The 16,799-nt window shown below is 53.6% G+C and overlaps 1 protein-coding gene across 2 annotated transcripts in view; it reads left to right on the top strand.

The window, feature by feature from the left end:
• Positions 1-252: 252 nt before the first annotated feature.
• Positions 253-16,799, top strand: part of MDGA2 (MAM domain containing glycosylphosphatidylinositol anchor 2) — a 362,730-nt gene continuing 346,183 nt past the window's right edge. For both annotated transcript variants that reach the window (XR_005860157.2, XM_025150963.3), the window contains exon 1: positions 253-450. Coding sequence is in view for 1 of the 2 variants with exons in the window: in XM_025150963.3 (XP_025006731.1) it covers positions 378-450 (73 nt within the window). In the remaining variant the exon portion in view is untranslated. The remainder of the gene's footprint in view (positions 451-16,799) is intronic.

Below are 16,799 nucleotides of genomic sequence, written 5' to 3'. Positions count from 1 at the left end.
TCTGATGGCCGCGGGGCGCGGGAGGCTGCGGCGGCCCCGGGAGGCGCTCGGCGGCCCCGGGAGGCGGCGGCGGCGGCGGCCGGAGCCCTGAGGGGGCTGTGAGCGGGGCTCGGCCCGCGCCGCTCCGCTCCGCGCCGCTCCGCGCCGCCCGCTGCGCAGGGAGGAGGAGGAGGAGGAAGAGAAGGCGGAGGAGGAGGAGGAGGAGGAGGAGGAAGAGCGGAGCGGTGCCCGCCGCCTGCCCCCCGCCGCCCTGCCTGCGCGGGCGTGCGCGGCTCGGCCGCAGCGGAGCGCGGGGCTCCGGAGGGCTTCGCGCTGCCTCTCCCCCCTCCCCGCGGCCCCCCCACCGCCGGGCTGGATATGTGGATGCTCACGTGAAGATGGATGTAGCGATCGGGCTGCTGGGGCTGCTGACGGTTCTGCTGGAGGGCAGCTCCGGGCAAGGGGTGTACGGTGAGTGCGGGGCGCGCCGTGACCTTGTCGCGCCTGTGGCCGGGGAGGGACGCGGGGTCGGGGGGAGGGGGGGGCGGTGATCCCCGCGCGGCCGCTGAGAGCTGCGGGATCCGGCGGAGGCAGCGCCGTTGCCATGAGACGCTGACACCGCGCGGGCAGAGCGGGATGCGGGCCGTGGGATGCGGGCGGAGGGGGGGGCACCGCCGCGTGCCGGGCCGCGACGCACTTGTTAACAGCACGGCTCCGGGCAGCCCGCGGCCGCGAAGCGACGGGTGGGGGAGAGAAGCGCAAACTTCGCCGCGCTCCGCCGGGGGCGCGCGGTGCTCGCGGCCGAGCGGCGCGGAGGGGGGGAGCGCTCCGCTGGAACCGCCATCCCCCCCCCCCGCTCCGGGCAGTGACTTGCAGATCGCGGGGATTGCGCGTCCCCTGCCCCTCTCCCATCGCCGCGGGGTGCGGAGAGCTCCGCCGGTTCACCCCGCGCCGGGCGGTGCGTGGAGCCGCGGCTTCGCTCGTTCCCCCGCGCTGTCCTCCTTCCCCCCCACCTTCCCTCGGGTCGGGCTGGCCCCGTTTCGGCGGAGCGCCGGGGGAAGCCGGAGGCTGGGAGAGGGAGGGGGGTCGGCCGCCGCCCGGTGCGCGGCCCCCGGCCCGGCGGCGGGGTTATGTAAGCGGCGGCCGCGCGGAGCTGCTGCGAGCTGCGCTCCGGCGACGGGTGTCGGGGGGACTCGGTGAATTCAGCCCGAGCGCCCGGTTCGGCACTCCCGGCTCGAGATGTACTTTTTGTGCCCGCTCCCCTTTCCGTTCCTATTTCTCGATTTTTGGACGCGTTTTCAGCATCGCCGAAAATATCCCAGGCTTCGTGCCGGCGGAGCGTCGCCAACGTGCGGCTCTCGGCGGCGGAGCGCCGGGCTCTGCCCTCCCGGCACACAGCGCGGAGCGGTGGGTGCGCCGGAACGGCACCGTTGGTGCGGATGGGAGAGGGCTTCGGGCGCAGCTCGGGCTGCGGGAGAGGCAGCTCCTGCCCCAGGCTGAGCGCATCCGCGTGCAGGCAAAGTGACGGGCGGGTTTGTCACAGGACTTTGCTTTGGTCGCGATTCCTTTTCGTTCTGTGCAACGTAACGCCGTACTGGGGTTGGGTGAGCGCGGGGGGAGCGCTGTGAGCTCGGCCGTGTGTGGCTGCGCTGCGTTGGAAACCCATTTGGTGTGATTTCGTGGCTCGCCGTTGGCTCTCCCAAGGTCTGTCTGCAGCGGGCAGCGCTTTGCCGAAAGCTTCCAGCCCCAGGGCATGGCCAGCAACTCCGAAATCCCACTGTGTGCACCATTTTGGTATTGGGCATTTGGGAGGTGGTGCTCCGAGTTTGACTTGCAAGGAGAGCCCTAGCCTGGGAAGGGGAACCCGTGTGTGTGTCCACCCGGCACAGCAGCACTGTGGGGGCACTCTGGTATTGAACTGCAAACCAACGCTCTGCCTTTCTATCCCCAGTTTGTATGAAAAATAGAAGGAAGATCCCCCCGATGTCTGGCTGTGCGTCTGCCCCGAACTTTCCTCTGTTGCTTCTGAATAGCAAAGCTGCACTTAGGAAGTGCTTTTACAGCAGGGAATGGAACTGGGAGCAGATTTAGGAGCGATGGGGCCACGGTCCCCTGCTCTGTGCTATAGGGGATGCGGGCAGAGCAGATCAGAGCTGCTGCCCCCCAGCAGGATGGCCAGCTCCCTGCTCTGCTCTGCCCATTCTGCAAAATAATCTTTAGAGGAGCCCAAGTGCTGCATGCAGTTCTCCTCCTGTTTAAATTATGCATGACTTGCACGGTTAATAAAGCAGAAAACGTAAGTATTCAGAACATGATGGTTATCCTCCCGACAAACTTAGAGTTGCAAGAGAAAGAACGGCTCATTGAGAAGGCTGAGGTGTGCACGGAGCATTTGTAAGCAGATAAATGGCATCACATCAAAGCCGTGGGAGTTTGTGAGCCTGGGGGGCGGATCTCCAGGTGCCACGCTGCCCTGGATGGGGCACACGATGTCCCCGGGGTCCCCAGGCTCTGCCACTGCCCCTGAAATCATAGAATCACAGAATGGCCTGGGTTGAAAAGGACCACAATGCTCATCCAGTTCCAACCCCCTGCTATGTGCAGGGTCGCCAACCAGCAGCCCAGGCTGCCCAGAGCCACATGTGGGCGATACTTCTCCCTGCAACAGCCCCCAGGTTAGAGGTGCTGCCCATCCCATCCTGCCTGCAGGTGTGGATACCATTAGGGCAGGTGTCAGTGCTTCCCGATCCCAAGTGCCGTGAGGAGCCACAGTGTTGGGCTGCTTGAAGAGCTCCCAGGGCTCTGAGCCAGCTCGGGGCGTGGGGTGAATGCACACAGCGTCAGATGTGGCTGCGGGAGCGAGCTGGCTTCTCATTGCTGGTGCCTGCATGCATGGGTATTTATCACGTTAAATGTCAGAGAGATGGTCCTGCTTCCTTGTGCCAGCGTGGAAATGCTACCGAGGGGAGCTGGCTGTTAGAAAGGAGCAGCTTTGGGAACGGGGAAACCGAAACCCAGCAGTGCACCTTGCAGCCTGGTGGTTGCAGCTCTGCAGCATTGCTGGGATGGCAGTGGGGTCACTGTGTGCCTGTCGGGATCTCCCGGCTGCTCTGTAACACAGCCACATGGGACATCTCACTCCCCATCCAGAGGGGATTCATAACTGCTGGCTTTAGGCTGGCAGTGCTGGAGTGCCACTGCCCTTCCCTTTCCCTGCTGCTTGCCTGGTCCAACAAGTGGATTAGAAGGATGAAAGAAGGGAAAAAAAAAAAAGAAAAAAAACCACAGAAACAGCACTTAAACCAAGAGCGCTTTCCGTGTTACAGTGGGAAGGGTCAGCAGCCCCAGATGCGTGGGGACGGAGGGCATTTCCATGGCCGTGAATGCGGGCGTTGTGTGGGCTGGGCCAGCCCCGCACAGTGCTGGGATTGTGCACGGGCAGCGCTGCAGCCCTGGGAACAGGGCAGGAATTATGCGGTGCTGCAGGGACCGGCGCTGCCCCGCAGCTGTGTGACCGCCTCGGGAGCTTCTGCGGGAGCCCACGGCTCCAGGACAGCTTTAACTCTTTAACCCAGCGCCAGAGAGGCATCTCTTCCTGCCTGTGTGCTGCAGGTGCTCATGCAGGGATTTGGGCAGCAGGCTGAGCGGCACAGCGAAAGCTCAGGGTGTGCAGAGGTATGGAGGTATGGAGGTGGCCATTGCTTCTGCTCACAGCTGAGGTGTCGGAAGCGGTGCTATGCTTGCAGGTAAGGGCTGGGCAGCATCCTGCAGCGTGGGGCTGTGATTTGGGGCACTGGGAGGCAATAAACTGGGGCTAAGGGAAATAGAATCACAGAGTGGTCTGAGTTGGAAGGGGCCTTTAAAGGCCACCTGGTCCCACTCCCCGCAGTGCACGGGGACACCCACAGCTCCGTCAGTGCTCAGAGTGCATCCCCTGACCTTGGGTGTGTGCAGGAATGGGGCACCACCACCTCTCTGAGCAAGCTGTGCCAGTCCTCTGAAAGATGTCAGACTGAAAACACTGTGTAGTAGAAGTGTGATAAGCAATGGAGATTAAACCACACCAGGCTTGACTCCAGCCCTGCAGAACTGATGGAGACCCTTCCATTGGGATGGCACATCCCTTCCATCGGGCGTGTGGTGGCTCCCCGCGATCCCCCGGCACGCCGCGATGTCTCTCCGTGCTGCTTCTCGCCCGCCAGGCAGCAGCTGATGCTCTTGGCAGAGGTGGTGAAATCGCTGCCTTTGAGTCCCTGTGAGGGAGATTTGGAGGAAATCGGGTGGCAAGGAAACAGTCTTTGAACAAATAAAACAAAAGCTCTCCTGGCTCGGAAGAGCAAAATCCAGTTTAATTAGAATCAGTCAGATGAAGTACTGGGGAGGAAGGAAGCAGATGAATGATTAAAGCTCGGCGCTGTGTTGCTCATTCTCTTCAGCATTTTGGGTACCTGCATTGGAGAAGGAACGGTCTGCTGTCTGCATGCATTGCAGTGCCAGCCTCTATAGGCACGCAGACGTATGGATGCTCCTGTAGGGCGCCGTCTCTTCTGCAGCACATCCCTTTCCTTGGGGCAGCATCCACGCATTCCCATCTTTTCTTAAACCTGGAAAAGTCTCTTTTGGGGGAAAAATAGTTTCCTGAGGGTGGATGTCCAAGGCAGGGAAGCTCCCTTGGTCTCTGATGTGCATTCAGCATTTGCAGTGCTGCTCCTTGCTCCAAGCCACGCTGTGCCCCCATGAGTTGAGAACCCCATTTGCCATTCTATCATCCTTCTTCATGTTATGTCTGGGTCTGGCTGTGTTGGTGCAGCAGCTCAGCAGGAGGTGTGCTGGATGTATGACATCTTTAACATATTCTTCTTCCATTAGCATAGGTGGGATAGATGGGGGCAACGTGGTTGGTGGGAGGTCAGCACAACAAGACCCACTGTCTTGCCTGGCCCCAAGCTCTAGGAACCAGTTAATCTATTTTTAATATATCAAAGCAATGACCGGAGTAATATATGTTACTTAGGAAATGGTGTGGACTTTAATTATGTTATTACTACATTACATGATTAAAACACTGCGTACCCTTCAGAGTGCAGTGCATGAAATATGCTGGTGGAGAACTCAGCGTAGGAAGGGAGGGGAGGGGAGGGCTGGAAGGTCTGTGTATGTTGATGACACCTCTGTGTCCCGGTCCTGCTGGCAGGAGAGGGGTAGAGGTATGTGGGGTGCTCTGCAGGGGGGTGCAGAGGCGTTGAGGATGAGGGCTGCCCTGCTCTGTCCTGCTGGAATGCAGGAAGATTATTAAACATGAGTCAAGGTAGGATTGGTAGGCAAGGGAACGTGAGCTGGGTTTCAGTGCACGCTTCTCAGTGTAGCTGTGAGCTGTACACATGCGTGCCTGCAATGCTCTCCAAAGAGCTGTGATAAAGAACCTCCTTTCCACCATCCCAAGGTCCCTTGGCTCTGCCTGGCACTGACACCCCAGTGTGTCCCTGGGCTGGGGACACAGCCCGCTGCAGTGTTGTGAGATGGAATAAAATCACCTATGAGATAAGAGCATATGCCCCATTCCTGGAGGCATTCAAGATGAGGCTGGATGTGGCTCTGGGCAGCCTGGTCTGCTGGTTGGTGACCCTGCACATAGCAGGGGGTTGGAACTGGATGGGCACTGTGGTCCTTTTCAACTCAGGCCATTCTATGATGATTCTATGAGCAAGAGCCTCTCTGCCTCTGTCCTGCCTGTGTCTGGCCTGCCAAGAGGTCACATCCCATAGTGTGGGGGTCACAGGTGCCATGAACACCCGAACATCCCATGAACTCAGAGGGGTGTTTCTATAACTGGGTTCACTGTTGGCAGCCTCACTGCGCTGTGTGGATTTCATCTTTGGATGTTCTTGTCACTTGGGCAGAGACTTTCGTCCCTTGTTCAGGTTGGATATTAAGAAACATTCATTCTCGGAGTGGTAGGGCACTGGCACAGCTGTCCAGGGAGTGGTGGAGTCCTTGGAGGTGCTCCAGAGCCATGGAGATGTGGCACTGAGGGACGTGGTCAGTGGGCATGGTGGGGTGGGTTGGGGATCTAGGAGGACATCTTGCTGGGATGCATGACCAGCCCCAGCCGGCAAGCCTGAAACGTAGGGATTTTAACATCTCAGCCATGTCCCACACAATGGGAGAGGTGGTCTGGGGCCAGCACTGTCATCCCTAGGGCTGGATTGGTGAAGGCAGAAGCCACGGGTCCTTGATGCACCAGCCCTGGAGCCTTCAGACTTTGGGATGCAGCCAGAAAGCTCTATCACTGGTTTGAACATAAAGCTGCTGAGACTCTTAATCATAGATCACAGCACCATAGAATCATTAAGGTTGGAAAAGACCTCTAAAATCATTGAGTCCAACTGTTGACCCATCACCACCATGCCCACTAAGCCGTGTCCCTAATTCCTTGCAGTCACTTCATGGGCTCATGCTGGCTTGAGGACTGCAGATGTGCAAGCAGTGGGGAGATAGAAGCCTCACAGCAAGACAAGGACTCATCCCACCAATTTAGCAATGCATGCTGCCATGCTTGGTTCAGACCTGGAAGTGGATGGGAGCTGTATCCACCCCACCCACGTGGGGGACATCGTGTTCCCGATGGTTTCCTTGCATACACAAAGCTGCTCTGGCTGTTTGCACCTTGGATCAATATTCCCGTTTCCCATCTCATTTCTCAAACTGGAGCTAAACCTTTTTGGTGTGGTTCTTGCTTTATGAATATTTAAGCCTAGGGAAGTGGAATGCTGAACTTGAAAGCATTTTTCCCCGCTGGAGAGATGACATGACATAAAAAGATGTTAGTGGAGCTATAATGGGTTGCAGCCCTTCACAAGCAGTCTGGGAGGGAGGTTTAAGAAATGATGCTGATTTTAGGTCTCTCTTCTTCGTGCTGTTTCTTGAGGAGCTGCTTCTACTCTGTGTTGCTATGGGCAGTGCCTGCACAGGTGTTAGGTGGCTCTGTTCCATTAGGGCAGCAGAACACTGTGACCTTGCTGGGATGAGGACCGATGTGTGGTCACCGTCTTTGTTACAGGGATTAAGATTATATGTTTGCTGAGCACAGTTGTGATGATTTGGCAGTCAAAGTCATTCTTTTCAGTTGCTTAATCTGTTGCACTCTTTTGCTCCAACCCCTTGAAAACGATCCTAGAATCACAGAATCATTCAGGTTGGAAAAGCCCTCTGAGATCCCCAGCCCACCCCACCATGCCCACATCCCCATGGTTCTGGAGTACCTCCAGGGATGGTGACTCCTTTCTGTTGTCAGCCTCAGTCACGCAACAGCAGCTCTTTGCAGCTGGAAAAGGGGGAGCAAGGGAAGAAGGATGACAGGAGGGGCTGGTGGAGGCAGTTCTCTCCTGAGCCGCCACCACCTCCATCACGTCCTGCCCATCATTACTGCTCAGGGAGTGTGAATTAACAACTAAACAAGTACTTCCAGGTGGAAGGAGGTAAAGACATTGGATGCTGCATCAGGCTGCCCACCTGATTAATGGCTGTTTTTCCGAAGGTGGAGTTACTCTGCTCTCCTGGCTGCTGGATTGCTTTTTTTCCCCCTTTCGTTTTGCATTGTATTGATGGAGTAGAAAGCAGTAAGGCAGTCATGGCAGTGTGACACTGCAAGGGTCAGACCAACAGGAGAGCTGCCACAGTAGCTGTTTTAGCAGAAGTTTTGTTCCCAGATGATGGGGCAAAGTCCTCCCTGCGTGCAAACCTGGTGCAGTGCCTCCTCCAGCAGAGACCCCAGACATGAGAGGACTCCACAATGTGATGCAGCTGATACCATCCCCAGCACCCAGCTGCCATTTTCACCTCGTTACTTCAGTTGCTAACCTGGGCTGTTCCCCACTCCCCAGTTTTTTTCCCTTCCCCCCCCGAATCACAGCTGAACAGCACAGAACCCATTGGCAGAACTTTGTAAATCAGCCACTTTCCTGCTGACTCCCCCCAACGTGTAGCAGCACCTCTCTTTCCACTCTGCACACAAACAAGGCTGCCAGTACAAAGTTGGCTGTGGAGCTGCTTCCAAGGGGCATGTCTGCAGCCCCACAGCTGTAATTAATTGTGATCATTATTTAAAGCAGGGCCGGGCTAGCAGCTGGCTTTTGCTCCCATAGGGCTGTGAGCAGGCTTGGAGAGAGCTGGTGGAGCTGGAGCGCTCGGGTTGCTCTTCTAAACGTGAGTTTTTCTTTCATTCAAATGATTCCTTTGCCTGTAGGAGGAGGTGGTGGGGTGTTGGGAAGCCAATGCTTTCTTATCTGTGCTGTATAAATGGATTAAGGTATGGCTGTGGAGGTGGCTGTGTTGTGTTGTTCGGTTCCTCTGTTGTCTCATGGGATGGGCTTTGCGGTGGGCTGTAGGGATGCTCTGCTCCCAGTGCTGTGTTGGTGCCTCTGGGCCTGGTTTGACTGAACCCAGCAAGGAGAAATGAAGTGATGCTTTCAGGAGAGGGCTCTCTGGGGTGTGCCTGGGCTCAGCTCGCTGGGGGCAAGGAGAAGTACATGTGTTGCCTAACTTCAGGAGCTGGGGGAGCCATCCCAGGTGAGCACAGTGTTCTGACAAAGTGGAACAGTGCTGGGGCTTGTTGTGGTTTGTGTTCTTCTTTCTTTCACCCTACACGTATGCTTTCCTGTACAGCAGAATGGAGTTTTAGAGCAGGCATTTCAAACTAAATAAAAATTAAACTGTTTCACTTACAGGATGTCAAAGCACTGAATTGTTTTCTGGTTGTTCAGTAATGCTGTCAGGAGATTGTGGGATGTGTTGGGCTTCTGAATTGACTTTTTTTAGTGGAGAGGGGAGGAAGGCTTCCACTTGAACCTATATAGTAGCAAACCATGGCTGGTGTGCTGTGTCTTAGGTCACAGAATCGTAGGGTTTGGAAGGGATCATCTGGTTTCCTCCTTGCTCCAGTAGGCTCCCTATAGTAGGTCTCAGTGGTGTAGGCCTCAATGGTCAATGAGTTGATCTCCAACCAGGCAAAAAATATATTTTTCAGTAATTTGTTGTTTCTTGATGCGTGGTACCTGTGCCACTGGTTCTTGCTGTATGAGGGGATGATTCTAAATAAGTCTTTTTTTAACTCTGAGGCTGCTCTTGCAGGTAGAGATGAGGTCTGATGGCACCAGCTAGGTTCTCTGTAGGCCCATAGTGTCCTGTTGCCTTGTAACACCAATGAATTGATGAACTAATCTGCTGTAAGAGCTGGTGGAGTTGGTGGATGAGCAAATGCTGGCAGCCTCCCTTCATGGTTGGAAGCTGTGCCAGCAGAAAACAGGGCTGAAATATTAACATGTACAAATGGTGACTTCCCACGTTCTTGGGGCCTGCCTTGATTCCTGTTGGTATTGAGGCCTTCTGTGGGTGCTGTGGCTGCTCTTGGCCAAGCACGTGTTCCTATGCACACCAGAGATCTGCTTGGTGGGCAGGCAGGTCCAGGAGCTTCTCACTTGCAAGCCCTGAGTGCTCTCCTTCCCGTGGTGGGCAGAAGCTCTCACATTTTAATTAGTTTAATTAATGCGTATGTTTTGCCTTATAGGAAAGCTTAACTTTACCTCAGGCACCTGAACAAAAAGAGACTGCTGAGACTAAATATTCTCATAAAGAGAACGTTTTGCTGCCCACGGCTACTCTGTGCTCACACAAGGAGAGTCCTCAAATTTCAGGGGCTTTTCAGATGGAAAACCAATACCCTGCAACTAAGCTCTATTTTTACCAAAGGACCTTCCCTCCATCTGGTGCTCGATGGAAGCCCCACCAGAGCCCTCTCCTTGGTGCAGCAGATGAGTCAGAGAAGGGAGTGTGAATTCTGGGTATTTTTTGCTTTAAGGGTTATAATATGCCGTAGAAGTGATGCACAGACTAAGGCTGAGCTTTAGAAATGAACCTTTTCGACTAAGTAACAGGCGTATGTGCTGGGCTGAGCCATGAGGTTAAGTACAGACTTATGCATCAACCTGGGTGTTGCACAGGTGGGGCAGACCCGGTGTTTGCATGGCAGAATAGGTTTCCTTTTAGGAGATATTTGCAATTACAGCCTCTGCAGCTTTTGTGTAATTGTCTTGGTGCAAAAAACTCCCTCTCCACAGCAAAGCTGGGACTGGGAGGGGATGTGTGGTGTACTCCCAGGGCTCAGAGCCCTGTGACCATCTGCTACTCCTTGAGGTGCTACAAAAGTCTGTCTGCTCCCACATCTGCACTATGGTTCAACCAGCCAGGCTGGGGGAGGTCTTCATAAAATGCTTTGCTATGGAGTGGCTGTTTATGGCCGGAGCCTGCATGCAGCAAGCCCTGTGGCTCACATCCCATGAGAGACCTGGGTCATTCCCAGTGTTAACTGATCCTGGGTGAAGGCAGCTGGGTGATCTGGGCAGTGCAGATGTGCCATGAGCAGCTCCTTGCAAGACTTATGGAAGCTTCTGGTAGCTGCTGGTTGGAGATGCTGCTCTGACCACAAAGCCTCTCCATGCCAAGGCAGTGGGTGAGGAGGACTTCCCATCTTTATGATATCATTGTGGCAGCCATTTTTTCCACCTTCCATCCACATCTTGACATCTCACTGCTCTGTGATCTTCAGATGATCCACATGCATTGAAACCCCCTAATGGTGAGTGTCCCTTGTTTGTGCCATTGCTTTGTTGCAGTGTACTTGGGGCAGAGGTAACCTTTCTCCTCTGCCTGTTTCTGATATGGGGTGGAAGTACAGGTGGGCAGATGGGGGGTGAGGTAATGCAGCCAGCTGAGGGTCAGTCTGAGGGTCAGTAGTGCCCCATCACTGGATGTTTACTTCATCCATTTTCATGTTTGCTTCTTCAGATGATGGCAAGTATGGGTAAAGCCATGTGGGGTCTGATGTGCAGTGGGTTGAGCTGATGGTCACTTTATGTGGGGGCTTTGCCTTTGTGTTCCCGTGAAGCCTAAGGTGAGCCAATAGCTTTGCATTAAGGAATCCTGATTTGATGAAAACCCATCAGGTGTTCTGCTTGCACCTTTGGTTTCTTAGCTGAGATTGTCTTTATTTCATACACCTGTAATGCCTCAGCAGTTCTGCTCTTGCAGGAGTGAATCTGTACTCCTTTCTTCTTTGCAAATGGCGAATGTATAGCACTTGCTTGTTCTGCAGGTATCAGCTTATGAAGCATTGCACAGAAGGAGCCAGTGCTTTAAGTTTCTTCTGAGTGGCATTAGCTGATGACAGCAGTCCTCTTGGACATAGCTCTTGTGTGGCTGTCTTTGACCTAGGAGTCCAGAAGGTAGAGCTGGACCTTCTGCCTTCCAGAAATGGGTGCTGGATGTTCCCTGTGCAAGTTTGCTGTGCAGTTCTGTGAAAATCAGGTTCCCATAAGAATGTAAGCCTGGCTCAGTTGAGCTGAAAGCACACATGGTTGTGCTGGTGGAGCAAATGAGATGCGATAGGTGTTGAGGATGGTCTTGTGGGGTTCTCACAGGCAGTGTGTTAAGATCTTAAACTTGAAGCCTTGACTCCCTGGTTTTTGCTGACTCTCTTGTCTGCCTCCTGTCTTGGCCTTGTCTTTCTCAATGCCCATTGCTGATGAACTGTGTGGGGTCCTGTCCTATCAAACCAGCCTCAGCAGCCTGGAGTTGGCTCTTTGCAGCTGGGATGCTGTGGGCTATTGTGCTGCCTTTGGGGATAGAGTCACTCAGAGAAGAACAAAACCAAGTGCAGAACTGAGATGGCTTCAGCATTGATTTCTATCAATTAATATTTCCAGTTTACAGCTGCTCACAGCAGGAAATGCATTTTACAGCTTAAGTGTGCAGTAGCGTCATTAAGTCCCTAATTGCAAGGCTGTGTTTATCACTTGTTAAAATGTTAATAAAACTTACCTAAAGCACTGGGCCTTAAAGCAAAGCTCTGGAGATCTGTAATGGGGCAGATTGTGTAGGCTCCTGCTTGTGCCTGGACCTTAGCATGGGGCTTCTGGTGGGTGCTCCCAAAGTTCTGTGCAGAGGGAGGTGAGAGGTGTTTCAGTGCCTGGAAAGAGTCATAGAATCACTAAGGTTGAAAAAGATGGTTATCATCTAATCTGACCATCAAAAGGTGGTTTGCCACTCTTAAAAGCCATTTGGAGGATGTGCTGCCAAGATCTTTGGGGCTATATAGGATGGGGAGAGCAGGGGAGAGATGGATGTGGAGGTGTGTGCCAAGGAAGCAGTGAGCTTTAGCAGTGGGCAGAGAACAGAGCTGTGTTGGTCTTTAAGAGACAAATGTTCTTGGTCTGCAAAGCCCTGAGGGCGGGAGTGTGCTGTTCGTGCATCACCTGTCACAGTGGGATTGCTCCTGGCAGAGTTTCCGAGCCTTCATTGCAATGTAAATAATAATAATTAGCGTGTCCTTATGGAACAGTCATGGCAGTGTTTGGATGTGGGGGAGGGGAGAAACAAAAGCAGTGTTCATTAGTGTAGGACGCAGTAGAAGATGATTCAGCCTTTGTAATGCAGGTGAGCTGACACCAGCAGCCCTGTGGCTCCTGGAGTCCTTCGTAGGGTGAGCTGTGACCCATTTGCAGCCTCAGGGTGCTTTCCAGAAGGTCCAGAGGAGCATTTCCCACTGGTTACCAGTTAAAAAGAAACCAACAAAGGAGGTGGAAGGCTGAAAGATGCGTCAGGCTCTGAAAGGCTTTATCAGCTTGTGGTTTTAAACAGGAAGGTGAAAATGAGGTTTACAGAAGTGGGAATCAAAGGGAGGATGGCAGTGGCTTTCTGGGTGGTCCTGGAGCATCTCCTGGAGGCATCAAAGAAATACAGAGCAAACCTGCCAGCCTTCAGCAGGGTGAGGTGGGAAGTGAGCAAGCAGCCTGGCTCAGATGAGTGGTTAGTGCTAAGTGTGTGCTCTAATTAGCTTATCGATAAAGACTTTCTCATGCTCTTCCAAGGAAAAATTGGTATCGACATGTGCCAATGCAGTCATTCAGCAGAATCCATTGTCCTTTTGCATTGCTGAAGTCCTTTCAGCTTCTCGTTCTGAGCGCCTCTGTGGAACTGCTGGATGTGAGCGGGGCAATCCTGTGCCTTAGCAGTGCAATAATGTAATAAATCAGTACAGTATGGTCAGGGCATTATGTGGGATAAGGAGAGCAGCCCAGTAACAGCGACGCTAAGCTTGCAGATATTGAAAGAGTTATGAAATGATGAAGCCCAAATAAACTGAAACGTCAAGCTGTTCTGTTGCATGCTTCCAGAGACTGCTTGTGTGTTTGTCAGGAGTGAATATGTATCTCTTTCCTTATCCTTGCAATAGCTGCACTTAACACAGGTCCAGGGGATCAGTTCAGAAAATAACCACTTTCTGGGTTTGACGTGTTGAATTTCAGTTGAATTCTCAAGTTCATCTCCCTGCTTTAGGCTGAGCCTGGTTGCTGTGCATGCCAGCTCTTCTGTGAGCACTGCAGTGCCATTGCCTCGTGCTTGTTCCCTTTGGGAACAGAGAGCCCAGCCTCATGTGACACAACCAGGCTTCCATCTCTGTGGTCCCATAACATCTCCAGGGATAGTGACTGCCACTCCCAGGTGGCAGCAAGTGTGGGGCCCCTAGAGCATCTCCTTGGGAGTGTGCAGGGAGGCACAGCCCAGTGCTGATGTTGGGATGAGAAGCAGCGCTCTGTGTTTAGCACACCTGTAGCCAGGTGGTTGGTGTGGTGTCCTGTGACAACTGGGTTTAGGAATGCTGTGTGCCCCTCGCTGCTGCTCTCATAGAATCCTAGAATGGCCTGGGTTGAAAAGGACCCCAATGCTCATCCAGTTCCAACCCCCTGCTATGTGCAGGGTCACCAACCAGCAGCCCAGGCTGCCCAGAGCCACATCCAGCCTGGCCTTGAATGCCTGCAGGGATGGGGCATCCACAGCCTCCTTGGGCAACCTGTTCAGTGCGTCACCACCCTCTGAGCATCACCACCATCTGGTGGCTTCCTCCAAGGCTGTGACCCAGTGTGCTCAGTGCCCTCCTTGCTGCACAGGTATGTGCAGACATGGCTGGCTCAGTTATTGCAGCGATCACTCATAAACCAACTGCTTGCATCTGTCCATCACCATTTTGGGAAGCATGGAGCTGTGGGAGCAGCCCACTGAATACCTCAAGCTACAGCAGTTTTGCAGCAGCTCCTGTTAGAGCTGATTTCACAGAAAGCTGTGCTGCTTCTGCTGACACTCAGTCTGCTCTTAAATTATCCCCACCTGGATAAAGGGATGGCCAGCAGGCTCCTCTTCGCTCACAGTATTTTTAGAAGCCAGACTGTACTTCCAGCAAGAGATGCTACATTTTGTGTGAAAGCTCTTAAAATGTCAGAAGGACTTTTAATGAAGGGGGAAAAAAAGGGTTATTTATAGATGCTTCATTATAAAGAATGTTGCCAGCAATCCCCATGCTTTGATACTGCTGGTGAGGGTTTCTCATGGCCCAGCCATGTTTTCTGCCCTGTCAATTAAGCTGGATTCTCCTGGCTGTTTTTAACCTGGGTGTTTTTCAGAGACCTGATCTGCAGTGTGTGCTCACAGAGCTGTTCTGGCTGAGCTGAGGTGTAGCAGCACCTGAGTTGTTTCCTTACCTGGAAACAATGCAATGTGTTCAGTGCTCAACTTCCTATTGCTGCTCTGAGCTGGTTGGGACCTGCAGCTTGGATGCACTGAGGTGATGCACCTGCATCAGGGCAGGTGTTGTTCTTTGTTCTGAGCCCAGCATGGAGATGTATCAGATGCCCTCTTGTAAATATCCAGTGCAGTGAAATAAAGCAGCAGCCAGCCCTGAAGGAAGCTGGAGATGTTAATTCTGCCTTACAAGCACTGGTTTGTAGCTTCTCTACCAAGGGAGTGGTGAGATGCTGAACAGCTGCCCAGAGAGGCTGTGGATGCCCCGTCCATCCCTGGAGGTGTTCAAGGCCAGGTTGGATGGGGCCCTGGGCAGCCTGGGCTGGTATTACATGTGGAGGTTGTGGCCCTGCCTGTGGTGGGGGGTTGGAGCTTTGTGATCTTTGAGGTCCCTTCCAACCCAAGGCATTCTGTGATTCTCCTGCTGGTGAAAGGAGGGAAAGGCTTTTGTATGTTGGAGGAGTTTTAAGCGTGGTTTTGATGGGAAGGATATGGCCAAGTGCCCTTGTGATAACACAAACAAGGGTGTTCACCTCTTTTTGGAGAGCACAGTGAGCTCTGCATGGATGAGAGTTATTACTAATTAGGACTGTTGCTGTGAAGAGCCTCAGGCTATGGAGGAGATGATCCTGGTGCTTTACCCCTGGGATACAGAGGCATTTGGATGGGGTGTGGGTGTCTGATGGGTGCAGAGCTGTCCTGTGGTGATGGCAGAGGTCTCCCAGGAGCAATGTGTGAGCAGCAGCACTTAAGCTTTGCAGTCTGTGGCTCCAGTGCCAAATGTGTCCTGTTCACTCTCTCATCTGGGTCACCCAGAAAGTCACCTTGAGTGAGCCTTGCAGCAGTGCCTGGGCTGTGCTTATAGCCCACACCTGCCCTGGGGGAAATGCGGGGCTCGTAAGCAATGACCTTTGGAGGGTAGAGTTGGTTGCTGGCTGTAGGTGCCTTGAGAGCAGCACAGCAGATGCAAAGTGGTCCAATGCACAAAAGCCATTGTGGTTAGAACCATCCATGCTATCTGTGCTACTTGTGCTCCTGCTCCTTTGGTGGGAGCTGTGTGTCACGTGGGCTTTGTTTTCTGAATCAGCACAGTGCATTTAAATGCCCTGACAGCCAACAACACAGGAACTTGTACAGCCAGCATGGGTGTGAACGTCTGTCTGCGTGGCTGCAGGGCTGGCACCTGACCCTGTTTGCCCATCGCTGAGAGTGAAGGTGCTTGGCTGCCACCTCTTGTCCCCTCACAGCAAAGCCCCGTGGGGTTCTGCAAGGTGTTGCCCACCCCCGCCTTGCTCACTGTCCATGTCCCTCAGTGCCACATCTCCGTGATTGCTGAGCACCTCCAGGGACCTTGAAAACCTGCTGTGGACCTTCACTTCCTGCAGAGCCACCTTCAGAGCCCAGGAGCTCCTGTTCCCATGTGTCCTGCGTGTATTTGTTTTTTCAAATGGATCCCAGCAGGTACAGCTGATTGCAGTGTTAGAGAGAGTGCTTCCAGTGGTGCAGCACAACTCCTTGAAGACCTGGAGCAGGGAGAGCTGCACGATGTGCTGCCACGTGGGGCCCTTTGTATGTAGATCCTCTTATTTGCTAATGGGATTTAGATTCAGACTTCCATCTCGCCAACCTGAACACTTGCCTGAAGGTAAAGCAGCCTTTTATACCTTGCAGAAGCAGCACATTAAATAAAGTGGCAAGCAGGTGGAGGCTTTACATGCTGCGCTGTCTGTACCATCAGGGCAGAGCACTGTGCATAGTGTGTAGCCCTGCAGCAGCAGCGGGCTCTCCTGGAAAGGTTTCATTTAATCCAGTGACACTGGAAAACACGTTTTGTTCACTCACAGCCTTCAGATTTAGGCTTAGACAGCCCACTCCTGCTCCTTCAGGAGCTGAGGTGGGAGCAAAGCCATACGTCTGCTGTGGAGTAATGGTATGGCTGGGAGGGGTGCTGCTGTCCTGCATGGTTTGCTTTGCTAGGTGTGTGAATGGGAAACTTCTCCAGTCCAAAATGCTGGCTAATGAACTGTTGATGGGATTATGATGCTTTGGAGAAGATGCAACTGAGACAGGGGAGGTTTAGGTTGGATATGAGGGGGAAGTTTTTCACCCAGAGGGTGGTGACGCACTGAACAGGTTGCCCAAGGAGGCTGTGGATGCCCCATCCCTGCAGGCATTCAAGGCCAGGCTGG

This window comes from Gallus gallus, chromosome 5 (genome assembly GCF_016699485.2).
Source record: "Gallus gallus isolate bGalGal1 chromosome 5, bGalGal1.mat.broiler.GRCg7b, whole genome shotgun sequence".
Lineage (NCBI taxonomy): Eukaryota > Metazoa > Chordata > Aves > Galliformes > Phasianidae > Gallus > Gallus gallus.
The sequence above is the reverse complement of the archived record's forward strand: the minus strand, read 5'-3'. Positions and strand labels throughout refer to the sequence as shown.